The sequence below is a fragment of the Erpetoichthys calabaricus genome, chromosome 2 (genome assembly GCF_900747795.2).
Source record: "Erpetoichthys calabaricus chromosome 2, fErpCal1.3, whole genome shotgun sequence".
Taxonomy (NCBI): Eukaryota; Metazoa; Chordata; class Cladistia; order Polypteriformes; family Polypteridae; genus Erpetoichthys; species Erpetoichthys calabaricus.
This window is the reverse complement of record NC_041395.2, coordinates 264,433,156-264,461,041: the sequence shown is the minus strand read 5'-3', so window position 1 is coordinate 264,461,041 and position 27,886 is coordinate 264,433,156. Positions and strand designations below refer to the sequence as shown.

General features: G+C 34.6%; 1 protein-coding gene across 1 annotated transcript in view; it reads left to right on the top strand.

Moving 5' to 3' along the window:
• plce1 (phospholipase C, epsilon 1) overlaps positions 1-27,886 on the top strand; it is a 310,336-nt gene that overhangs the window by 223,691 nt on the left and 58,759 nt on the right. The window contains 21 exon segments of the mRNA XM_051923099.1: positions 7,375-7,633; positions 7,910-8,026; positions 8,028-8,072; positions 8,074-8,120; positions 11,740-11,836; positions 11,838-11,903; positions 11,905-12,042; positions 12,044-12,424; positions 13,658-13,678; positions 13,681-13,743; positions 13,745-13,843; positions 14,021-14,143; positions 14,652-14,797; positions 16,074-16,193; positions 21,617-21,753; positions 22,048-22,175; positions 22,177-22,287; positions 23,934-23,978; positions 23,980-23,996; positions 24,936-25,101; positions 25,925-26,032. Of these exon segments, the coding sequence (XP_051779059.1) occupies positions 7,375-7,633; positions 7,910-8,026; positions 8,028-8,072; positions 8,074-8,120; positions 11,740-11,836; positions 11,838-11,903; positions 11,905-12,042; positions 12,044-12,424; positions 13,658-13,678; positions 13,681-13,743; positions 13,745-13,843; positions 14,021-14,143; positions 14,652-14,797; positions 16,074-16,193; positions 21,617-21,753; positions 22,048-22,175; positions 22,177-22,287; positions 23,934-23,978; positions 23,980-23,996; positions 24,936-25,101; positions 25,925-26,032 (2,434 nt within the window).

The window sequence follows — 27,886 nt, the reverse complement described above, 5'->3', positions numbered from 1 at the left end:
GGATTGGCTCCAGTAGACCCCCTTGACCCTGTAGTTAGGATATAGCGTGTTGGATAATGGATGGATGGATGGGTTGGATAATGGATGGATGGACAGTAAGAGTTTAGGAACTTTCAAAGCTAGAGTTGATTTTTTTTAAAGGAATTAAGTGGATAGGACTGGCGAGCTTTGTTGGGCTGAATGGCCTTTTCTTGACTAGATTGTTCTAATGCTCTAAAATAATGAGACTGACATATAAAGTTAAATGTTCAATATATTCATCCAACTTCTAAACTATTTAAATCAACATATTGTATTACTAAGCTGTGCTTATCAGCGCTGACCCAAAGAATATTTGCTAACTTCATTGGTCTTTAACGAATAATAAATGCTTTTCACATTTGTAAAGCACTTCTCTCACTACTCAGAGTGCTTTACATAGTGAGTGGGAAGCCACTTCAGCTACCACTAATGTGCAGCATCCACCTGAATGATGTGATGGCTGCCATTTACCATCAGCATGCTCAACACACATAAGCTGTTGGGTGGTGAAGGGGTGATAGATAGTTAGCCAATTAGAAACAGGATGATTAGGGTGTCAGAATGACTAGACCATGGTGGGAGCTTTATCCTGGACATAAGGGACATACCCTGCTCTTAATGATGAATGCCCAGTTATCTTTTATGACCAAATTGAGTCAGGCCCTTAGACAGCACCATTTTTGCAGCACAGTGTACCTGTCACTGCAGTGGGGCATTGGGATCCACATTCAGACCACGGGATATGAGCCCCCTGTTTTGCTTCGCTAACACCTCTTCCAGCAGCAGCAGCCTAAGCTTTCCCTGTTGGTCTCCCAGGAAGTGAAAGATTTAAAAATGTATTTCAAAAAGTGTCTGGATCAATTTTTTTAGTTCTTTTTCTGCTTCATCTGGAGAACTCAAAATGTAGAACTTGCCTTGAATATCCACTCTCATGTTAGCAGGAAACAAGAGGCTGTATCTGATTTTAGCTTTCTCTATGTTCTGTTTAATGCTGTAAAATGAGACACTTTTAGCAGCCATTGAAGGTGAAAAATTAGGGAGAATGCAAATGCGGTTATTTTCAAATATAATCTCTTGTTTCAGTCTGAGAAGCGACATCAGAGTTAGTTTAGATTGTAATTCGGTGAAACTGCTTCTAGGTTTTGAGGCGTTTGATCTGCATATGCGGTAAGCTGCTGATAGCCCAGTGCCGGATTTGAAGTCCTCTCCAATTATTTTCGAGAATATATTGCGCCTGACCTGGCATAGACTGACACCGAGGCACTTGTAAAATAAAACAAATACTGTAGTTTTTTTTCACCTGTGGGGCACATCTTCCCTGTGAACCCCACAGGCACAACACAGTCCCAAAACACAATTCACCAACACAACACTCCCTTTTGGCAGTACCACTCCTCCCGTCTTGCTTCGTCCTCCCCCTCCCGACTCTGGCCACTGAGTGGTGGTTGTTGGCCCCTTTTACAGCCCACCCGGAAGCGCTCCAGGTACTTGATCACCTGTTTCTGGTTGCACTTCCGGGTGGGGCTGAAGATTCATCCAGCCAGGCTCCGGGCCCCATGCAGCGCCCCCTTGCGGCCACCCCAGATCCCAACAAGGCTGTGGAGAACTCCATCTTCCATGGTGCCCTGCGGGAAGCTGAGGCACCTCTCCAACCCAGGGGGGCGGCCATCCAGCGTCCAGGGGGAGGTATTGCACCATCCAGAGCTGCTCCCCCTGAATATACAGTGAAGGGGCGTCCCAGCCAGGCATGGGACCCAGCCGTCCGCCACAATGTGTATACTTTTTATTATCTTTCCCCCAAACGTGACTTTTTAAAAACACACCCTCCCATTTATTCTATTAGGATTGTATTATCATACATTATTTGCTTCTCCATGGGTACTGTGTAACATCATACCCTGGGTTTATTCCTTCAGGCTTGTTCAAGATTATATTCTAGGTTTGTAGTATTTGGACTGTATTGCCAATAGATATTTATACTTTATTTCTTCTTCTTCTGCTTAGGGGCTTGTTTCGTTCTGGATGTGCTCTGACTCTAGGCATGTCAGAGGACTGGGACTTCGTGAAGTGTGGTCTAGCCTCACTTGTGGAGGCAAAATTGGGGGATGTGGGGTCTGGGGGGGGGGGCAGAGAAAGAGAGGAAGCTATTTTTGAGCTGTGCTTTTTATCCCCACATTTGAAAGTGCTAACGCAACAATAGGCTTCATTGCCATTGCCACTATTGGAAATTAAAATTAAAGCTATCATATGTGATAATGTACTACCTTAATTAAAACTATAAAATGACAACTAAAGTTCAGAAGCAGTCTCTCTATGACCAAACAGTGTACAATTTAATTTGCAGTATCAGATTTAGTATCTGATTCTGAAGGGCGATATGTGATGTTGATGGGTAATTTATTTAATTGTAAAGTGATTTTAGTAAATATCTACACACCCAAAGTGGATGATAGAGACTTCATCCAAAATGTATTTGCATCCATTCCTAACTTGAACACTCATAAAATTATTAATTGTGTTTTAAATTCAGACCTAGATAATAGACCTAATACTGTAAAAATCACACACTTTTAAATTGACGATAACTTACAAGACCCATGGAGATTTCTAAATCCATACTTAAGAGCATATTCCTTCTTCTCACTGGTACATAATTGCTACTCAAGAATTGATTTCTTTATAGATAACAATTTCTTGCACAGAATCAAATGTAGCAAGTATGACGCTATTGTTATCTACCCTTTGATCATGGAGCTCAAATCACTATGCCCCACATACTCATCTCGCAGCCAGCGCCTTAACCCCTTGTTATTAGCTGACAAGAACTGTGCAAAATTTATATCCAAGCAAATTGATTAGAGATAAATGCATTTTCAGAGGTTTCTGCAGGAATACTCTGGGAAACTCCAAAGTCATTTTTAGGTGTGGAAACCAAGAAGGCCTCAGAGTTAAGCAGTGAAATTACAAGAACAGATCAAGAACACGCCAGGTCTCCAAATGAGACACTTTTTTAGGAAAGACAGGGTTTGCAATCAAAACTCAACCTCTTGGCAACAAAAGAAATTGAACGACTCATTTTAAAATTGCGACATCGTTACCATGAACACAGAGAGAAGGCTAATAAGGTCTTAGCCCAACAAATCCACAACCATCGACCATAAAAATATAATGCACACATTTAGAGATTACTATAAGTCCTTAATTTCTACTCAGTTTAAAGAATACAAGTCACAATTTAATGCATTTTTTAATACATTATGGATACCACAGCTAGTTACTCTCAGTGTAGAGGAATTGGATAAACCTCTGACACTATCAGAATTACTATGTGCTATAAACTCACTTCAGAGTGGGAAAGCACCAGGTCCTGATCACTACCCTGCCGAATTTTATAAAAACTTTCAATTAAGTTACCTCCCCTTTTATTAGCAACATTTATTAGAAGCCAGAGACAGTAAAATTCTACCTCAAACTTTTTGCCAAACATTAATTACCATTTTCTAAGAAAAATAAAGACTTATTTCAATGTGCATCATACAGACCAATCTCACATCTGAATAGTGATGTTAAGATTCTTTCCAGAATTCTGTGCCTGCAACCCTAACTGCACTAGCAGAATTTCAAAAGATATCTCAACTCAAAATTAATTTGAACGAAAGTGTGCTTTTTCAAATAAATTCTCTAGCAAACAATATTAAATTTGACATCTTTCCCTTTAATCATTGCAGATCAGTTTAAATACCTAGGGGTAAACATCACAAATAAATATAAAGTTGTTTTTCAACAAAATTTTGCTGTCTGCTTGGAAAAACTAAAACAAGACTAGCATAGATGGTCTACCCTTCATCATACTTTAGCAGGGAGAATTAACACCATCAATATGAATATCCTCCCTAAGCTTCTGTTTCTATTTCAGAACATCCCCATATACATTAACAAATCATTTTAAAGAAATTAGATTCAATCATAACTTCATTTATTTCAAATTCAAAATATCCACGCATCCAAGGCAGACCCTACAACGACCTAAATCCGAAGGTGCTATGGCACTACCTATTTTCAGTTTTATTACTGGGCGGCAAATATACAAGCTGTAATAGCCTGGACTTTGACACAGATAGATGAACACACGCTAGCTTGGTCCGCAATAGAAATAAAATCCTGCAGTACTTCTTTATATTCCTTACTTTGTACACTATTAAATACAAGGTATCGTCAATGTACTAACCACCTAATTGTCCGTCATTCACTCAGAATATGGAACCAATGTAGGAACCACTTCAAAGTTAGAGAATATCTTATCTGTGGTACCTCTACATGACATCCACCTTTTTCTGCCCTCTCAAACTTACAGTTTTTAATGTTTGGAAAATGTATGGGGATTAAATCCTTTAGAGATTTGTATATAAATAATGTATTTGCATCCTATGAACAATTACACTCCAAATTTAGCTTAGCACCAACACAATTTTTCCACTATCCAAATTACAAAATTTCGCTAAATGAAATCTGCCCAATTTTCCCCACCTCCCACCTATTTCTATTCCAGAAGAAATATTGATTAGCTTTGAAGACTCAGAAAGCATTTCTATAATATATAAAACCATTTTAAAGTCTCTTCCTTCTAATGATCTCAGAGTACAGTGGGAAAAGGATCGCTCACTCAACATTTCAGAAAATGAGTGGAAGTCAGTCATGCACAGAATTCACTCTAGCTCTATATGTGCAAAGCATTCAATTATTCAACTTAAAATATTTTATTAAGCACATCTATCTTGTTTAAAATTGTCCAAAATGTTTTAAGGGCAAGATTCAAACCTGTGCACGTTGCAATCGAGCTCCAACCTCACTAGGCCATATGTTTTGTTCATGTACCAAATTAACATCATTCTGGACAAAAAATTTTAAATGCCTATTAGACAGCCTTGGTGTCACAGTCACTCCTAATCCATTAATGTCTGTGTTTGGTGCATTCCCAGATTATCTTAAAGTGGAGAAGAACAAACAAACTGTAATTGCCTTTACTTCACTATTGGCGCATAGACTTATCTTGCTCAAGTGGAAGAATCCTATCCCCCCTCTTTTAAGGTCAGTAGGTAACTGATGTTGTATACCATTTGAAATTGGAAAAAATCTAATTCTCGCTTACTGCGGTGGGTTAGCACCCTGCCCGGGAATTGGTTCCTGCCTTGTGCCCTATGTTGGCTGGGATTGGCTCAGCAGACCCCGTGACCCTTTGTTCGGATTCAGCGGGTTGGATAATGGATGGATGGATGGATAATACTCGCTTAGAGGATCTGTTCAGAACTTTTTAAAAACCTGGCAGGATCTAATCAATAATATTTTAGAATAAGTATTTATTAAGGAGAGAAGGACTTCTTTTCCTCTTTACTACTCTCAAACTTGTACTTTCGCTGTTGGCCTTCCTCTCTTTTTCATGGGTGGGGGTTGAATTGAATTTAGTTTTATTAAGTTTGATTTGATTGTATGGAATGTTACATGCTTTAAATAAATTGAATAAAAGAGAAAAAAAAAGATTTAAAAAATGAATTTAAAGCTAATATTTTAAAACCTGAAATAAAGTAAATCAAAAATGGTTTGAATGGCATTTTTTAAAGTGTTCAATGAAGTTACTGATTATTAATAACATTATTTTAAATAATAAATAATAATAAATCCTTAATATTTTTTTCATAAATTGCTGCATACTTGACATATTTCTCAATATATTAAGGTAGCAAACACTATCCAGTTATATAAAAAGTTAATGATCCCAGACCTAATTGCTGTAGGTCATTTAGCTTAAAATGTATTATGGATAAATTAATGGAAGCAATTATTACAGAAAAGACTGAAAGATACTTATTATACAGGAAGCAAAGAATTGTGCCAAGAGAAACATTTTCAGAATTAGGTGATGTTAAAAGTACTGTCTCTCTGGGATCAGTGTTGGATCCATTGCTCTTTTTAATATACATAAATAATCTAGACAAGAATATAATCAGTAATCTAGTTATATTTGCAGATGATATCAAACTAGATGGAAGGACAGGTAATCAGAAAAATTGTTACAGGAGGATCTGGACAGCATACAGTCTTGGACCAATTTGTGCCAGATGAAATTTAATGTAAGTCCATGCAAGGTATTACATGTAGAAAGTACCAATGTTGAATTTCAATAACACAGTGGTGGTGGAGGTCTGAAAATTGAAAGTACACCATATGAGAAGGACCTGAGGTCATAGTGACTTCATCACTATCTACATTAAGACTTAAGTAGGTTGTTAGGTTATATATATCACAATGTATTGAGTACAAGTAAAGGAAGTTTTGGTTTCCATACAACAGAAAAGACATAGCAATACTTGACTAAGTGACTAAGCTGATAATAGGACTGAAATGTATTGACTCTGAGGAGAGACTAAAGTAGCTGAACCTTTTCAGTTTAAGCAAATGGAGATTAAGAGGTAAATTATAAATTAGTACAGTGAATCCCAGCAGTTACTTTAATTACTGTTAATTTAATTCTTCAACAAGAACACACAAACACAGTTAAATATTAAGGGCAGATTTTTCACAAATTTTAGAAAGTCTTTCTTCATACAAAGAACCACAGATACATGGAATAATTACCAAGTAGTATGGTGGAGAGGTGGATTTTAGGAACCTTCAAATTATGGCAATATGATTTTGGAGACTCTTGGTGACTGTGATGGATAAGCTTGTTGGACTGAATGACCTGTTCTTGTCAGAATTGTTCTAATGTTGTAATATCTGATACTGGTCTTTTATTGAAAAAGTAAATATGGGTTTAGATAAAGAGATTGCATTTCTAGATTTAATTACTTGTTACATTTTTATAACAAAATAGAAAAACTATTGAATCATATTGGAATATAGTTTTATCTATCTTGAGTTCAAAAAGGCTTCTGATAAAATATTTTACTAATTATATAACTGAAGTGTTTCTCAAGAATTAGTGCTGGTGCTGCTGCATTTTACAGTTGATATTTATAATATAGACAAAAATATAAATAATGTGCTGGTAAATCTGCAAGTGACATTAAACTAAACAACTACTGGATATCCCAGAATCAGAAAAATCATTACAGATGGACCTGGGGAGAATCCTGACTTGGGCAGATATGTGGTACATGAAGGTTAATGTAGGTAAGTATTAAATGTTACACAAATTAAGTAAAAATGTTAGGTATTGTTACATGATTACATAAGAATCATAGGTAATAATAAAAGTTGACATGCTGAAAATTAGGCAGCTGATAGAGCAAATGTTTAAAACATATTTAATATAAAGTATGTGTATCAATAATATGCAGCTATTTTTATTTTCAGGTCTCGAAAAGTGCTTAAAATGTGGCAGTTTATGGATCAGTCAGACATTGAAACTATGAGAAGTCTAAAGGATGCAATGGCACAACATGAATCTTCTGCAGAATATAGGAAGCTAGTGAACAGGGCCCTTAACATCCCAGGCTGTAAAGTTGTGCCTTTCTGTGGTGTTTTCCTCAAGGAGCTTTGTGATGCTCTTGATGGAGGGGCAAGCCTCATGAAATTGCACCCTGGATTCATCTCTGAAGATGAAACAATTGAGGTGATATCTATTGTTTAATTTCTCTGCATTTTGTAAAACCAAACTGAGGTGAAAATGTTTAGTTTTTTTTTCTATTTTTAAAGTGTTTTATTATAATTTGTACTTAGATATTTAGGCATTCAGCATGATATAGTACAATTTTTCCAACTTCTTTTCATATGATGAAATCATAATATTAAATGTTATTTTTTTTTATTTGACTGATAATGACTTTTGCATTCTGTAATTGTTATTGAGAAAAATCTTTTTAAAACAGTTATTTTCAAACTATTACAGTTCGTCGCAGATTACAATGGCAGGATAACTTCCTACTGCGAGTCGGCAAGGAGGGGTCTAAACAATACTGAAAAAGAAAGTACAGTTAGCAATATACTGCAGACGATTCGCAGCTGCAAACCGGAGTCTGGAGTCTGAAGACGGAGAGGAGACAATTAGTGACCAGTACTGGATCACGCAAAAACTCCTTTAAAGACAAGAACAAATTCCAGTAAGTACATGAAAAATTGTCTTAGGATAAAATACTTTTGGACTCTTTGTTTTGTAAGACTTTTAAAACTGTCTAAATAGAATCTGAATTTCTTTTTTCATATGTGAATTTGTTTATTAAAATATCTGCAAGGAAGTATTTTACAGGTTGGCTTTTTAGATAAAGTTGACCATTGGGTTTCTTAAAGTTTACAAGATTTTTTTATTTTTATAAAGTATATGATACAGTATCTGTAGATTATAGAAAAAAGAAACCCTTTACAATCTTCACCTAGAAAGAATGGAGAGTTATAAAATAATGATTGAATGGTTGCCCAGCATGAAGTTTATTCTTCTTTGCAGGAGCCAGAATTCCATAATGCATACATATTTATGGATAAAAATTGTTTCACATTGATTGTAGTCTTTTGAAACATATTTTATTGTAGTTGGACATTCCAATGCATTCTGTTAACATCTGCTGGATTTCTAAAAGAAATCATCACATTAATTTTTCTTAAGATGATTCTTCATACATTAGCAGGGTTAAGAATACTGTAGTGTTGCATTGTACTTGACAGCAATCATCTCCAGTGAATTTTAGCTCATTTTATTGCTGTTTTAGGTGACTTGCTATTCTTAGAAGGACAGCTCACTTTGGCCTAACTAATGTTTCAGGCTCATTCCCTTTTCATAGACACCCCCTGCCACTGACACTGAGGCCACTTTTTGAATGTGGAATACCAGCTCATACTGCTGTGGACACATCTCTGATGTCATCTCCCTTGCTGATGCAATATTTTTGCATAATTTAATACTTAGGCATGATAAGGTAAACATCTTGTTTAATAGACAGTCTGCCTTTTGACAAGCAAAGGAGGGTAACTGTTAAAGTAGGGAAGGAGAAAAGTACACTTTAGAATAAAATAAATAATTTAGAAATATGAATGGGTCCAGTCATTTATTAACCCACTTAGTCCTGAACAGGATGGCAGGGTTAAAAACAAAGTAGTTTATAAATAATTGCTTAAAAACATGGTGGGTTCTGGAAAGTAATTTGAAAATGAAACAGATAAGATCTTTTTAACCTTCTACAGTTTTCTGTCCTTTAACCTTAATTCAATCTGAAAAGAAGAGATATTTATTTGTTATCAGTCCCGAGTTTTTCTAGGTCCAATAATATAATATTCAAATTGTAGCACTTCTAACTAATCACCTTTAACCATGTGTAACATCTAGTTAGACAATTTTCCAGATGAGATTTTAAAATTATTTTGTTAGTGGTAAGAAATTTTACACTGGATTTTATCGATATTTATAAACACAATATTGTCGTCTTAACTTTCAAAAAGGTGTAAATATTCATTGTTTAGATATCTAGACACACTCATATAGAATAATGTATTCTGGTTCAATTGCTACTTGTTTTTTTTTTTTGTAACACGGTAGGCCAGTAACTAAGAGTGCAGGGAAGATTGCTCCAAATGTAATGAGGTTATAGGAAATCCCCTTGGGTATCAGTGCTTAGACCATTAACCTTTTAAATATGCATACCTGTATTTGAATATATGACATTAATAATGACATATATTCTTAATATTTAGGTAAATTATGGAATCACAGGTTAAAGTGAAGTGATAGCGGATGGAAAAGGTGACAGTTTAAACAATTTAAAGCATCTGAACACTTAAGAAATGCAATTTAATGTAGTGACACAGCCTTGGCACAGACAAGCAGAATGTTAATTATAAATGCAAGATGGGCAATAATTTCATACAGGAAGCAATTTCTAAAAAGATGTTGAAGTTTACATTGACAAAAATGTTTAGAATCAATTTAAAAAGTATATATGGTGAAATATAAATCAAAGAACATTGTGAGAATCTGTAATATTCTAGTGAGACCCCATTTGGATTATCATGTGCAGTGTTGGTATTCATGCTACAATAAAGGCAGCTCTGCAAGCTGTGCAGAGAAGAACTAAGGAGACATGTTCGACAGGCTGAGAGAAGTGAACCTCCTTAGCCTTGAACAGGAAAGGCAGAGTTGAGACAGACCTAATCAGAGTCTTTAAAAATTGTTAAAGGCATTCATAAGACTTATCCATCAGAATATTTTCAGTTAAATAGTAAATCAAATACAGTAATCCCTCCCTACTTCGCGGTTCACTTTTCGCGGATTCACGACTTTGCGGATTTTATATGTAAGCATATCTAAATATATAACGCGGATTTTTCGCTGCTTCGTGGGTTTCTGCGGACAATGGGTCTTTTAACTTCAGGTATTTGCTTCCTCAGTTGGTTTGCCCAGTTGATTTCATACAAGAGATGCTATTGGCGGATGGCTGAGAAGCTACCCCAATCAGAGCACGCAGTTAAGTTCCTGTGTGCTGCTGATTGGCTCAGCGACGGAGTGCTGCATTAACCAGGAAGTCTAATCTCACTCATTCAGCATTAACGTGCTCTTGCTACTGCATTCAGGGGATTATCACCTTCATCGTCATCATTTTTACTGCGCAGCATATTCATCACCATCATCACGTCATATATAGCTACGTGTACTTCGCTATACAGTAAGTGTAAACTTATCTACTGATTTCATAACTGCTTAGCAGTTGTCCCTGTTATTAATAGAGTAAAGGGTGGGTTGTAAACAATACAGGGAGGGTTTAAAAACGTCCAAATACACGTTAAATAATTAAATAATATGGTGTCCCTACTTTGCGGAAATTCAGTTATCGCGGTCGGCCTTGGAACCTATCTCCCGCGATAAGTGAGGGATTACTGTACTTGTACCTTTAAGAGACTGAACCCTGGACACATTACTTCACACAAGATGTTATGGAAATCTGAAACTAACTATGAGTCATGTAATTGAAGCAGAATACCTGACAGCTTATGAAAAAGTATCTGAATGGATATTAGGTTATCTTAATTACTAGCTATCCAGAGCTAATAATGGTTTTCTGTTTTCATAATGTTAATTCAGCTTGTCTTTAGTAGCATTAAATATTTTTTAATAATAAAAATGAGAAGATTTATGCTTAGAAATGTTGAGTTCATTTTTGCTCCAAATCTTTCTTGGCCCTGCCATGCCTGTTTTGTTAAAAATTAAATTCTGGCATTATCTGAAAGAGAATGTCAATCCTTATAGCTCCTTGCCCTTTACTTGGCAGGTTTCTTCACCTGGCACTTTTTCACATTTCTTTGTGATTTTTCCTTTCTTTTTCTTCTGCCTTCTGTTACTTATTTGTAGCTCCTCTTCTGTGAGAAAAACATCTGAGTCCAACGGTGTGCTGTAAGTTTGCTGATACTTTAATATCTGCCTATTTGTTATGCACATTTACTTACCCACCTTTTTGTATATTTATTTTGCCTGAGAACAGGCATTCATAGTACTTTTATGTAGGTATAGTATCAAGATTTTACTCCTTTCAGTGATTTTCTTATTTAATCATATGGCATTGTTGTTACTTTCATGAGTGAAAGAAAGCCCTTCTGTGTTATTTTTTTTATTTTGATGGAATGGTGAAATGTAAATATAAAATGTAAATATAAAATGCTTAGCATATTTTATTTATTAATTAAACATTACAGAGGCATTTATTTTATTTGGTGGGCTGAGTTGCTGCATCTGTTTAGATTTGTAGTTGGAGACCTCTCAGATTCAGAAGGAGATTTATTTGAGCAGACCAAGGATATGGATTTTCAAGGAACAGAAGAACAACAGAAGGCTTTCACACCATGATACTGAACTTATCCCTTGGTATGTTTTATCTATTAAGCCTGATGTCCACCAGTTTTTAACTCCAAGGGTCTACAGTCATTCATTTTGACCAAGAAACTCATCTCTCTGCTCGCTGCTTGTTAAAGTTACAGCCTGATAACTGTTTTTTAACCTGGTCTAAGTCAGCAAATTGTTGTCCATCAAATATTAAAATGAAGAATGTTTTACCGAGGTAACAGTGGTGAACTTAGCTTTTGTAAGTTGCAGTTTTGTGGACAAGTAGGACTAAATGGACTCTCTGATGGGTTCTTGGACTTATATGCAGTAAAAGCCGTATATATGGGCCATCCAGGAATTGATATGCATGCTGTTTGCATTCAAAACAAACTATGTAATATGTCATTGGAAGAGAATGGGATCACATTACTGTATGGTGTGCATACTACTGATAATAAGCTGCTGCACATTGTGGCTCCAGCTTATACTGCCAAAATGCTTTATGATGGACTGCAACAATTGGTTTCTGCTGTGAGAAAAGTGAAGAAATTTCCTGATCAGAGGCTTCAGTGGCTGAGAAGACAGTACATCAGTTTATATCAGGTAACTGTGTTAAGCCATTAGAAATATATTGCAAAAGACAGCAAAATCTTTTAACTTAAAGATATACTGTACATTTAGAAAATGTTATTGGTTCAAGGCATAGAGTACCTTGTATCTTCATAGCAATTTTGGATAAAAATAGTAAAGCTTTAATTAAAAAGCAATGAGCAGAATAGTAATAGAAATTGGAAGAGATTGTTGTTAATTTTATTTTAATAGTTATAAGTAAAACTTCACAAATTCTAACTGTTAAATAAACATAACAAATGCTCATTGAAATGATACAAAGAAATGCAATTTCTGTTTCTTATTTTGACATCATAGTTACTGTGATTGCAGTGAAGGTTAGATTTAATTTTTTTGATATGCAGGTTGAGGCTCTTAGTTAACATTCCAGTTTGATGTGTCCACTGGGTTTTTGGTTTCCTTCAGAATCTTCTTAAAAAAATCGCAAATTCTTGTCTTAGTCTATGACAAAGTTTAATGCATGTGGAATTTTCAATTTATATTTCCTACATGGATAGTTAGAGAACTTGAAAATATTATAAATTATATTAAATTTATTATTCTCAAGACCCACTTAATCTATTTCTATTTCACAGAGGCACAAGGTAGGAAACAGCTTTGACAGAGTACCCAGTCCCTGATATGGCCACTCATGCACATAGCCACAACCAGACTCAAGAAATTGTTGATTTCCAAAAGTATCATTCATTGAGGTATTTCTGTAATGCACCATGCATATTTCACTTAGTAGCTGATTTGCCTAACATTACTTTTAAATATCTTCAAACCTGTACACTCCATCTTGTAGTTTAGTACAGAAATTGCTGCATACTAGTTGATTGTAGGGTTATATTGATGCACGATATTGTAATTTAATGTGTTTTTGATATAAATAATTTTTTTAATCACATTATGTGATTATTCTAGAAGGTCATATAATATTTAGTATGATTTTAATTATGTGTAACAGGACAGTATTTCCTAAATGTTATAATCCTTCCGTGTTCATAATCAATGTGGAGGCACCAAGATTTTGAATATGGTTCCTTTAAAGCTAGCCTTGTAATAAAGTAATTTCTGTCAAGTGTCACTGTCAAAATATTTTTTTGCAAGAGCACTTCCTTTAAAAGTGTTTCTGAAATTTAGCCTTTCATAAATTTGTATTTCATCCAAACAGAGTATTTATTGATTAATACTGGATATGTAAGCTGTACAATATATTTGCAGGAGGATGGTAAATATGAGGGGACCAAACACTAGCTCAAGCCATTGAATTATTTGGAGGTAGGCGATGGAATTCAGGCAATTCAAATTACAGGAACAATGACCAAAGTTGTTGAGAAGCCTGCAGTACAGAGGAACAGTACACTTGGAATCAACTCAACTAAAAGAAAAAGAAAGTCTTTTATGAGGGTAAGAAAGAAACATATCCATCTATAATCAAGGCAGATATTTCAGGACCTTCATATTGCGTTGGTTAGCAGTAGTATTTAAATTAAAGGGAGTCCAGACTAATTATTTTTGATTTAGGATAATTTAACAATCACCCATATATGTATTTTCTAAAGTCTTTCATCTTTTTATCAACAGGGAGATAGTGGAGATGCTACAGATGATGAGATGGTGCCTCGAAAACCAAAAACATATAAAGAAACCCGTATTAGGAGTGGCTCTGACCCTCCAGAGTTTGTAGAGCAAGAAGAATCTGGTATTGTTAGAAATCTACTTAGCTCACATACTTTTTTACTGTTGTAATGACATAATCATACTTTGATTCAGCTTTAAACTTTAATGGTGTTTTACTTAAGACAAAAATATCCATCCAGTATCCAACCCGCCTATATCCTAAGTACAGGGTCACGGGGGTCTGGTGGAGCCAATCCCAGCCAACACAGGGCGCAAGGCAGGAAACAAACCCCGGGCAGGGCGCCAGCTCACCACAGGGCAACAGAAAATATTGTTCTTAAAAAAGGAGTTGTTTCATAATAAAGTAAATCATTGGCAATCAATGTTGGCAATAAGTTTTTACAAAAGGGAGTCAAAAATATTGTTTTTTTCCAGTAACGTACAGTTTTATGTGTTTAGTAATATTTTACAAACAAAAATTTACTTGCTTAGCATCGATAATTTGTATAAGTAATATGATTAATATCTTCACAATTCATTTTAAAAATGAATTAAATTTTATTTGAATGTATTTTGATCTAGACGAGAGCTGCAGGATTGGTTTTTACTGGAGTCAGCACCCTACCCATCAAGAAAATCTCAATCTCTGGCTGTCTCTAGCTCCTCTAGTTTAGCTTTGACGTGTCCAGTCAGACCTGCTTCCTCTCCAGTACTATCACAGTCTAATAAAGGCCAATCATAGTAAGTAACACCTATACAAAAAGAATGATTCCATTGGGCTATGAGTGACAAAAAAAAATAATTTATATTAAATATTTTGAAAATATTTCAATTTTATCCAAATAAACCTGACTGTATTTCATTTATTTAGAACTCAGAAAGTTGCTTGTCTGTACATTTTAGGATTTATTGACATTTTGAAGCTGTGCAATAAAAGAACTATATTTAAAACATGTGACACTTTTAAAAATTTTTAGTTAATTAAAAAGACAGTGTTGGACACATTGACTTAGGAAACAAGTAAGAGGATAAAACATAGGTAAGCAATGACCTACAGTATGTATATATAGCATTACTAAGGGCACAGGTATTACTTAAAGATTATAGGGACCTTAAGATTAAAATATTAATTAACTTAAAAATGAAATAAATATTAAATGACTTTAAAATATTACGATTAGCAAGAGCTAAAAATTAGTAAGATGGAATTAAAATTTAAAATTCAATCTTTATGTGCAAACTGAGGGTCTAATCATCAAGTATACTGACCTTTGTTTTAAAATCTTCATCATTCAATGACTCATAATTTGATGACTGTGTTTTTCCTGTACTTGTAGTATAAATAAATTTACATTATATCAGTTATACAGTTAAACCATAGAAAGATTCTTTATGTACTTTCTTCTCAAATTGGAAAAAGACACACTCTAACAATTCAAGACAACATAAAATCAACAATATTCTGTGAAGTATATGATTATTTCTAGCTCATGGCACATCTGAAACTTTGAATTTATTTATTTTTAATTACAACTTGATTTAGCATAGTTCGTCAAAGTGTCAGTAGCAGGTAAGACTTACAGGAGTAATAAAAGGTGAGCATATCCTGCATCCTTGCCACCTTAAATATTAAAAAAATATTACTTAATTCATTTACTAAACATAACCCTGAAAATGTAAGCATAGTAAAAAAAAATTAGGTTAACTATATTAGTTCAGATGATTTTAATATGAATTGTTTGAGATTTTACTGTACCTTTTGATAAGTTTTTTAGGAAAGTACTAAGAGTATATTGATATCATCATCAGGAAATCATAAGGGAAACTTTTAAATGACAACCTAACTACTGTTGTTTAACACTCTGATTGTCAAGTACCATAGTACATCCTGAAGATTTATGCACATTGCCATATTTTGTTTTGCTTTTCAGTTGTCTATGCATATGCATGTCAATAAGCTGATGAATAGCTATAGATGTTTAGACTAAACAATCATGTTTCCTTTTGTTTAACTTAGCACATGGAGCAGTCGAAGCTGGCATGGCCGCAGTAAAGGCTTAAAGGTTTTTCAAAACTTAATGATCTCAGATAGTAACATGAGTTTCACAGAATTTGTGGAGCTCTTCAAATCTTTTAGGTAAGTATGTGTTTGATGATTTTCCTAGTTTGTAGACTTGTTCGTCTGTGGTGAATTTAAATGAATATTTTATTACTAGCTATTCAACAAAGGTGAAATCTGAGATGTGAAAAAGTAAAATAAAATGTGTATTCTTGGGTTTTTAATGGACAAAGCAAATTTTGAAAGTGACTAGCTGTACTTGTGCTGCAGTAGCCAACAACCCAACTGACCAGCTGTTGGTAAAATGTAACTTTTAATTCATGTTAAAATCATTTTGCAAAAAGTTCTCAAAATGGTTTCTCTGAAAAGGAGAGAAGGAGAAACATTTTCTGGTTTCATTATTCCATCCATCCATCCATCCATTTTCCAACCCGCTATATCCTGACTATAGGCTCACGGGGGTCTGCTGGAGCCAATCCCAGCCAAACAGGGTGCAAGGCAGGAAACAAACTCCCGGGCAGGGCGCCAGCCCACCGCAGGGCACACACACACATACCAAGCACAATATAGGATCGCCAGTGCACCTAACCTGCATGTCTTTGGGAGGGGAAACCGGAGCACCCGAGGAAACCCACGCAGACACAGGGAGAACATGCAAACTCCACACAGGGAGGACCCGGGAAGTGAACCCGGGACTCCTAACTTCAAGGCAGCAGCGCCACCCACTGCGCCACCATATCGCGCTTTTATTATTCCACAGGTAAAATAAGGTCAGTATTATTGATTTGTTTAACTTTCCTCCTTTCAGTTATGGCTTTCATCTGCACCTCTCTTTATACAAACATAACCAAACAAATCGTATATGTGATGTTGTTTCAGTTGTTGGGATGTGCAAGATGACTTTGTCAAGAGCCACCTAACACAATATAGTATACTCCAGTAATACCATTTTAGGTTTAATAATCATTTAATATGACTTCAAAATTCCTTTAAAGGATGTTATTTTATATGACATGAGTGGAATGGTTTTACAAAGAAGTGAGGTATCCACATGGCACAGGTGCTGTTTATTCCACTGTTGCTAGCCTGAAAATACCTATTTGAAATGACACATGCTAAACCTTTTTTCCTTTAACACATGATCATGGGTGTGTATATATATATATATATATATATATATATATATACACACACACACACACACACACACACACACACACACCAGGGTGGGCCATAAGTTTCCATACATAGAAAATAAACTTTTTTTTTTTATGAAAAAACATTTTTCCCTATATAATATGCTCTACATGACTGCCATTGTTTTGAAAACACATTTCAATACTTTGGGGGCATTTGAATGCCATGGTGTATCAGGAAAATATACGAAACATAAATCATCTTAGGGAATGAATCAATGGATGCCATTACAAGCATACTGTAACTCCAGCTGTGCTAATATGTGTTCATCAGCAGCGGCGGACACGTATTGAAATGTGTTTTCAAAACAATGGCAGTCATGTAGAGCATATTATACAAATAAAAATGGTTTTTTCATAAAAAAACATTTATTTTCCTATGTATGGAAACTTATGGCCCACCCTACATATATATATATATATATATATATATATATATATATATATATATATATATATAATTTTGTTATGTTACAGCCTTATTCCAAAATGGATTTAAATTCATTTTTTTCCTCAGAATTCAACACACAACACCCCATAATGACAACGTGAAAAAAGTTTACTTGAGATTTTTGCAAATTTATTAAAAATAAAAAAATTGAGACAGCACATGTACATAAGTATTCACAGCCTTTGCCATGAAGCTCAAAATTGAGCTCAGGTGCAACCTGTTTCCCCTGATCATCCTTGAGATGTTTCTGCAGTTTCATTGGAGTCCACCTGTGGTAAATTCAGTTGCTGGACATGATTTGGAAAGGCACACATCTGTCTATATAAGGTTCCCACAGTTGCCAGTTCATGTCAGAGCACACAACCAAGCATGAAGTCAAAGGAATTGTCTGTAGACCTCCGAGACAGGATTGTCTCAAGGCACAAATCTGGGGAAGGTTACAGAAAAATTTCTGCTACTTTTGAAGGTCCCAATGAGCAACAGTGGCCTCCATCTCTCCGTAAGTGGGAAGAAGTTCGAAACCAGGACTCTTCCTGTCATTTTTGATTCCTCCCTCTCTTATTTCTGCCCACATAATCACATTAAGAAACTTTCTTACTTTCACCTCCGTAACATATCCCGTGTTTGCTCCTTCCTCTCCTTTTCTAACGCTGAGAAATTTGTCCATGCTTTTATCACATCCCGCATCGATTATTGTAATTCCCTACTGGCAGGTGCCCCTTCTAATCTTACATCACAGCTCCAGCTTATTCAAAACTCAGCTGCAAGAGTCCTTACTCGAACCAGCAGCAGCGAGCACATCACACCCATCCTCCTCCGTCCCCACTGGCTCCCCTGTGTCTTACAGAATCGAATATAAAATCCTACTAATAACTTAAAAAAGCCTTAAATAACCTCGCGCCCAAAACTACATCAGTGACCCTTCTCCCATCACTATGTGCCTGCTGCCCACTAAGGTCCTCTGATTCTGGCAATCTTTTTGTGCCCGTCACTAATCTATACTCCAATGGGTGACCAGGGCCTTCAGCTGTATAGCGCCCAGACTCCTGGAATGACCTACCGAAATTAATCAGGTCAGCTGACTCCATGAATTCTTTTAAAAAAACAACTCAAAACTCATCTGTTCAGGAAGGCTGTTAGCTCTATTTGACTTTATTACCCTTCTCTCAGTTTACTTCTCTGTCAAGATGCTAATGTAACCTGTGTGTGTGTGTGCTAGACCATCAATTATGTTGTCTGTTTTTTTTTCTTTTTCAGAATTCACTGTCTTAATCTTCTTTATTTATTTATCTGGTTTGTACAATGCTATATACTGTATACGCTGTCGTTCTTTATTATATTCTTTGCCTTGAGCATGGGAAAGGTGTGCATTATATAATAAAATGTATTATTATTATATTATTATTATTATTATAACCCATGACTCTAACATTTTGCTCAACTTATTTTATTCATGTGCCAAAAAAGCCTACCATGAATCATTATAAAAAATACTACCACTAAAAAGGTTATCGGTATGTGCCAAAATAAAGCCATGTATTCTTAATGTTTTTACAGTGTGGCATAAATAATCAGTAGCTGAAAATCATTTAATCCATGTGATGTTCTTCACAGGTTTAGGGATTTGTTTTCATTACCCCACTGCAGACACTACTTTTTATACAGAATTGACAGAGTTGGAATTTGGTTGGTATGCCATATTTCTCATGTGGCAAGGTATAATCCCTTATTTCTGAATACAATATACAGTATACATTCTGCACCACAATTATACTCGGGCTGACTCCTCTGTTATTCTGCAGAAGTCATATAATCTTCCATTAGACCTTTGTTATCATTTCTGAGCACAGGACTGTTTTAGCTGGACATTTTTTGCATGGTGACCCAGTCTTAATACATTTTGACACTGCCATTGATAGAAACCCCAACAGAGTTCCTGTCCCTAATGCACTGAAGGTAGGATGCATGGTACCATATATCATGCTGCATTCAAAAGTCATTTAAATCTTTATTACTGCTTATTCTCATATAAAATTGCATACAAGCACATGACCCATTCTCTGATTTAAATATGGTTTTGTTCATATACAGTACCTATAAAAAGTGTTCACCCCTTGGATGTTTTCACATTTTATTGTTATATAACACTGAATCAAATTGGATTGAGTTTGGCTTTTTTGACATTAATCAAAACAGTTTTATGCAATGTGATCTACCAATAATTACAATATAAAACAGAAAATACTTGCAATTCAATTGATTTGAATTGGATTTTCAACTTATTTACAATTACATACCTACCTGTAAATCATCCCTGATGCAGCCAATTTGTTTTCAAAGTCACATAATTTGTTAAATGGAGATCACCTGTATTCAAAGGGTTTCAGTCGATTATAGTATAAATGACCTTGTATCTGGGATCTCCAACTTGTGATGTCAATATTGTAGCCTAACCTGCCTAATAAATACAAAAGACTACCCTAAGCAAACTGTGTGAAAAGGGATTTAAAAGCATGTCAGGGGGATAGATACCAGAAAACCTAAAAGTCACTGAATATCCCCTGGAGTCCAGTTAAATCAGTCATTAAGAAAAGGAAGAGACTATGGCATAGTTGAACATCTGTCTAGTGCTGGCTATCCATAAAAAATGAATGGTTGTGCAAGAAGACTAGTGAGGGAAACCATCAAGAGACCTATGACAGCTAGATAGATAGATAGATAGATAGATAGATAGATAGATAGATAGATAGATAGATAGATAGATAGATAGATAGATAGATAGATAGATAGATAGATAGATAGATAGATAGATAGATAGATAGATAGATAGATAGATAGATAGATAGATAGATAGATACTTTATTAATCCCAAGGGGAAATTCACATACTCCAGCAGCACCTTACTGATACAAAAAACAATATTAAATTATGCAGGTGTTGCAAGCTGTGGCTCAGTCTAGAGAGACTGTGCATACAACAACAGTTTCTGGTGTATTTCACCAGTCACAGTTTTATTGGAAACTGGCAAAGAGAAAACCACTGTTAGCAAGACCCTAGGGGGCTAGTGAGGGAAGAGGGTAAAACACTATGAATCCTAGAGGAAAACCTTGATGCAGTCTGGAAGAAACTTGTGCCTTGAGATAAGGTTTGTTTTCCCAGCAAGACAGAGACCCAAAGTCTAAAGGCCAAAGCTACACAGGAATGGCTTCAAACAATATTAATGCCCTAGAGTGGCATAGTCAGAATCCAGCCACTCACTCCAGTTGAGAACTTGTGGCAATTTAATCATGATCTCCATGCAACCTGACAAAGCTTGAACAGTTTGTGTTTTATATTTGTAATTAAATTAAATCACTTTGCAGAGATGTGTTTAATATTAAACAGTGTGTATATTTTTTTCTGTTAATTGATGTGAAAAAAATTATATACACTGTGATTCAATGTTGTATAATGAATGGGTTTTGTGAAAACTTCCAAGGGTGTGAATACTTTGTATAGACACTGTATGATACTAATACTGATTGGGCAGTTTCATATAAAGGGCAGATTTTCTGAATTAAACTGACAATTAAGTGTATGCCCATTTGCAACGGTATAATACCAAAACATAAAGGTTTTAATGATGAAGTCATAATGGCTAATAATCACAGAATACACCTTCTATGATAAAGTATAACAAATGTTCTATCAAAACAGTGTGATTGTATATGTGCCTCAATACTATGCTGCTTATAACTGCACACTTCTAGAATTCAACAAGGAAACATCTAAAAGTAACACTGTGGAATTTAAAATGTATATTTTAATCAGTCAGGTTATTTGTGAACTAATTGTGTATTGTGCTGACTTCACAGTATTCGAAGCCGGAAAGATCTTAAGGATCTATTTGATATTTATGCTTTGCCATATAATCGCCTGGGATTTGAAGCCACTCCTCTCTATACCAAATTTGTCAATAGATGATAATATCTGTGGCCTGCACCAGACTTAGGTTTGTTTCAGTGTTTTCTTTCTAATATAACAGCATCAGTATGTCTTGTTTATTCAGGCTTTTAAAACTTTAAGTAAGCTACAGCAGTAATTTTAAAAGCTACTGTACATTCAACCCATTTATATGTAACTTGAAATGTATTCAACAACAATGTAAAATTATAATTGTAGTTTGATAAAAATCATGAACTATTACACATTTCATTAAAAGGTTCATAAAATGTTTTTTGTTTATTTGGAAAACAGACCACTTGCAGTAAAAGTGAAATAATGAGTAAATATGTTTTTTTGTTAGACCTTCTCACTCGTAATGGGTCCGATCTTGGACTGTTTATAAGAAGCAGACAACAAATGTCTGATAGTCAAAGACAGATCTCTGATGCAATAGCAGCTGCTAGTATTGTAACTAATGGAACTGGAGTTTGAAAGCACAACATTGGGAGTACTAGGAATGGCCATTCAACAGCTGAATGATTTCCTTGTGAACTGTCAAGGAGAACATCATACTTATGATGAAATTCTTAGTATAATCCAGGTTTGTAAATTAATATCTTTGCATATTTGGTTAGGTCTGTGTTGTAATTCTTATATTGCACATATACAGTATGTATAACTATATTTTCCAGTCTTTAATAAACAAGAAATAAGTGGTAACTGTAACTGTCCCTTCTTTTTACTGAATAAATGGTAACACTTTTTTTCTTCATAAATCATTATTGCCACTGTTCTATATAAACACTGATGGATTTGTATCTTCTGAAATAAATCATACTGACTTTTTCTAATTCAATACATATTTTTTCAGTTTTTTTTTTATTTATTATTAGACAGAAACATTAGCACAGTAATTTTGAATTAGTAATCATACTTCATAGGGTTTAACAGTGGAGCATTAATTAGTTTTGCTGCTTCAGTGGTCCAGAGTCCTGGGTTTGGATTTAAATCCAGTAACTGTTTACAAGCAGTTTGCAAATTCTTCCTGTGTCTGTATGGGATTATCTTCAGGTACTCTCATATTCCCTTGATGTCTTAAAGACATGTTGGTTAGTTGGTTGGTACAAGTGAGTATAAGAGGGTATACAGGTGTGTCTTACAGTAGACTGGCATTCCAACATGAACTTGTTCCTGTCTTCCCTGAAGCTGCCTTAAACCACTAAAATATGTAACGTGTGTGTGTTATCAGCTATATTATTAAAGTAATTTTGTGTTGGGAATTTTAATTGGCTTACTGCATTGCAGTATCTAATTTAGACTTACTTTGACACATGTTGTCCATTTAAACAGATACATGAGGGCAGTATTTTGGCTGTATACCAGGCTATTTTACTTCTTCAATGAAGTTATTATTGTTTTCAAAAACAGTAATTAAAACAACTAAAATGTAAACCAAAAACTCATCTGATATTAAACCTGTGAAACAAGCTTAAAAAATATACAATTGGGTGTAAATGAAGTTCTGCTGTTTTAGTTTCTTAAATTCTACAATTTTAGACAGTGTACCCACTGAGGTGCGCATATGCACAGTTGAGGAAGTTTGAGTTTACAACATTTTCCAGGAGTGTGCACTGAAGCAAGTCATAAAATCTCCTGCTGAAAGATTACACAAAGGGGGATAGCACAATGGCCTTCTTCATGGTAATCTGTTTTTAAAACTTGCTGTTAAAAGCCCAGGAGTGAATCTTTTGAAAATTTTCATTAAAGTAACCTAATTAGTTGTTGAATATATTGCATTTTTTTAGTCAAGGAAAACAATAATATAGTAATTATATTTAATTTGCTTATGGAGAAATAATCCCATAATAAATGTTTAAGTAATGTTTTTATCATGTTTGTTGTATTTACAGCGCCTATAAAAAGTATTAAACCCCTTCTATTTTATATCTGTAATTAAAATAGACCACTTTGTAGAGAACTGTTTTTACTGTGACATTAAAGAGTCTTCTTTTGTTGATCAATGTCAAAATAGCTAAAACAAATCCACAGTCATTCAAAATTGTGTAACAATAAAAATGTGAAACTTTCAAGGGTGCGAATAATTTTTTGTAGGCACTGTCTCTGTATGAATCTATTTACTAGGAATTTCAAATTTTGTGGATGCTCTTCATGTTTATAAATAAAAAAATCTGCATGTTTTTTCTAAAGTAGCTTCAAGCTTTTTTAAAAAAAATTTCTTATTTGCAGAAGTTTGAGCCGTCCTTGAGTATGCGCCAACAAGGATGGATGTCATTTTGAAGGGTTTGCAAGGTAGTAACTGGAGATTATTTTCATGACAGAAGTCTTCACAAACATTATAAAATTATCTCTCCTGGTAATATATAATGTGTCATCAGTTTGTATTTTCGTTGTCTTGTTTTTGAAAGGTTTTTGAAAATAGTACAGCAATACAGGGGTGCAATATGGTATATCAGTCTCATGCACGTAACTTGCATTGTCCAGCTTATAGAGAACGCGTTTTCTGCGGTCTGCGGCATCTTTTTCTGTTTTAGTGGGTGCTGTTCGTGACAATGGCTGGAAGCTCTTTATCTAATTCCCAGCTCCTTGAACAAATCCACTAGAAAGATTTAAAGGTTACTACAATATCTGCTGAATTCTCCAGTGCCTATAATGTTTATAATATTATTAGAGTTAGCTAATTTGATCATTGATAGGTATTGCTATAAAAGAGTTCTTCTAAGTCATATGACTGCCCATCTCAAATCATTGTTTAGTTAATAACTGGAGTAGCTGAGGAATACTTGAAATAACTTCTAAATTTACGTTCACCTTTGACAACAGCGTTTTTTAAAATAGTGTCTATTAATATTGTTCTTTTATTAACATTAGAATTAACAGTCTTATTTTAAAGTTATTATCTTATAGCAATGGTAAAATTTAAACAATTGTTCTGATAGTAATACAATACAGCTGTTGGGGGGGATTTGTCACAAGCGATGCCATTATAGAAGTAGCTCCACACTAAAAAAAAAGAGTAGTAGTGACGTGATAGGGTAAACAAATGTTATTTTGCCTCATTAAGCCAAGTTGTTTGTTTTTCTACTTGCAGTTACTTGGGTTGGGACAAGGATGATAATGAAAACTAGCAACAAACCTGTTATAATAATATTATTAAACTTCACTGTAAAATAGAGAGTGTCATTCTTTCTGACATAAATTACAAGTGAATGCAATTTTGCTTTGTTCTAGATTTCTGATGGACAAGGACAATTTTGCATCAAAAAATGAAGAATCTCAGATGAACTTGGAAGATTTACAGTATCCATTGTCATATTATTATATAGAATCATCACATAATACATATCTCACAAGTCATCAGCTTAAGGGAGAATCTTCTGTGGAGCTTTACAGTCAGGTAGGATCAACAAATCTTTTATTTGATGAAAAACCAGTTCTAAGATTTTTTTTCCTGACATTGCTTGTGACAGATAGGAGGTGCCACAGAGCCCCAAACTCTTGACAACACTGACATCAATAGAGTCACAGCTTAAAAATAGAGATTTTTATTATAAAAAATACCTCACAAAGGTTTCTCCAAAGTTTCACAAGTATGAATACATACAATATTCTTCCTTCTCCTTTCTCTCCATCCACCTCCCACCAGTGAGTGTTGTCTTCCTTCGTCCCAGTCTAGTGCATAGTAATGATTCATATCTGAACCTGTCCTAACCCCATTATGTGTTTAATTATATTTTTGGTATAGCTCAGACTTTGACTTTTGTTGTTATGAAGGGAAAAAAGAACCTTAACGTGATCTTAACATGTGTGTCTAAACATATGCTTCGGATGTTTTCAAAATGTTTGTCTGTAAAATTCAATTTTAATTACTTTGAAAATGAAGTTCTATTAATCAAAATATTTGAATTTCAAAATGGATTAACAGAATCTCCCTAAATAAGGAATGTGACATGAGATGAATGTTTGTTTTAGGGACAGTGGAGGCTGGAGCCGTTACTCATAGCAATGAATATGAAGCAGGAACCCATTCTAATTCATTCAATTCATTGTAAGCATACATAATGTAAAAGGGCCATTTCATGAATAAATCTCGTTATCCCATATGTTTTGTTAGTTTTATCTTTACAGACTTTTAAAGTTCTACTCTTTTTGTTTATGTCTGATGTGGTAAGCTAAATGCAATTTATATAATTCTCCTTACTGTTCATTGCATTTCATAGGTGCTTATACAAGGTTGTAGAAGTGTAGAGTTGGATTGCTGGGATGGAGATGATGGCATGCCTGTCATATACCACGGACATACACTTACTACAAAAATTTCATTTAAGGTAAATTACAGTTTTACATGGATATAAAGGCTCTTTTTCACAACTTCTTGCAATGTTGTAATTGTTTTTTTAATGATTTTTGAATAAATACCATAAAGAACGTGCTTCCTATAGACCAAGAGTTCTCAGGTTCAGTCCTGGGGCTGCTTCTGTGGATGCAGATTTTCATTCCAATCAGATTCACAAGTCAATGGGTTAGTTTTACTTCTTTTACTTTATTTTTCTCTTATTTTATGCTCAACCAGATGTGCCAGTATCACAATACATTTTTTGTATACCTAGAAGTTTTTTATTTTTTTGCCATAGCTTAAAATGTTCAACTTTCTTTTCCCATTTATTTATATTACAATATTCTATTTTGTGGAATTTGCTTCCTTAAATGTGTCCAGATACTGCCGATTAGTGACAAACAGTACAATCACCTATGAAAATAACACAGAATAATAAAGAGACACAACCACTTCACAGTCATTCACTTGCATGTCAGTTAGTAAGAAAATAGTTAAATAACCAGAACTTTATAAAAAAAAATGTTGAAAACAAGAAAAAGGAAAAGTAATTCTGTCCAGATTAACACGCAAATTTGCTTGCTACATTCCAGCAAAAATATAGTATTTTCTGTATAAACACAAAAATGTCAGGAACTGGGAAATAACAGTCTGTGTAGTGAAGGCAACAATCCAGATAAAAGCAGAGGCTGGGATGCAAATTTACAGCTGTTCCTTGGGGGCATTGTGGGGAGGCCCCATTGAAGATTTCTGTGGCTCAGACGATAAAACATTAATTAATAAAAAAAATGTTAAGGAGCAACCTTGCTTATGAATAGGGGGCTGGATTCTGCCTGGGCATCCCAGACTCCCTTGGAGCTTTGCCCCGGTCCACAGGTCTGAATTTTAGAACCACTGGTTTAAGCTTTTTCTTACTAATTTACACACAGATTAACATGACACTGAAGTAGCAGCTCTGCTTTAGCATTCAGTGTCATATGCTTGAATGTGTCTATACTGCTTGTCACTAATTGTCAACATTTGGATACAATAAAAGGAGTAAATACCACAGAAAAAAAGTAAAAAGAAAACGGTAAAAGAATATTAGTGTTTATTTGTATGACAAAAAAGAAACACATTTCTGAATATCTTCTAAATGTAAAATACATACTAACACGCATTTCTGAGCATAGAAAACCAGAAAAAAGGCTAGCTAATTAAACATTAGGTATTACATGCAAGCCAGACCCACAGTAAAACTGGTTGAAATAAACATCTGCAGCAAACAGTGGTATCCCTGGATTGAACTTGAGAACCACTGATATAGAATCATGTAGAATTTAATGTTTTTCTCTACTAAATGATGTTTTTTATACATTTTTATCTAAATTAAAATCTATGAAACGGCACATTATTTTGCATTAATAAATGCATACTTCTGTTATACAATTTGTTCTAATAAAATGTTTTAAATGAACTTTACAAATGATGCGCACATAGACCAAATAGAATCTTAGAATCATAATAACAAAGTAAAACAGAAACACGTGGTATAAGATCAATAACTCTCACAAGAATTTCAAACTGTTAATAATGTGCAGCTTTGCACTTCTTGCAGTGTTTGTATGGATTGCACTTAAAATGAATTGGGGTGCTAATCATGGTTTTATCAGAAGGGAGATAAAATAGAATGAAGCAGCAGGGTAACAGAAATGTCATTATTTTTTCATTATGGACTTCGGAGTGAAAGGGTAAGCCTATTGATCAAAAGTATAAATCACAGTTTGAAATTTAAAACTAGCAAAAACAGATCTTTTTGGGTGTCCAGCTTATGTACTGTATATGTGTTTAAATCTTTTGTTTTTTT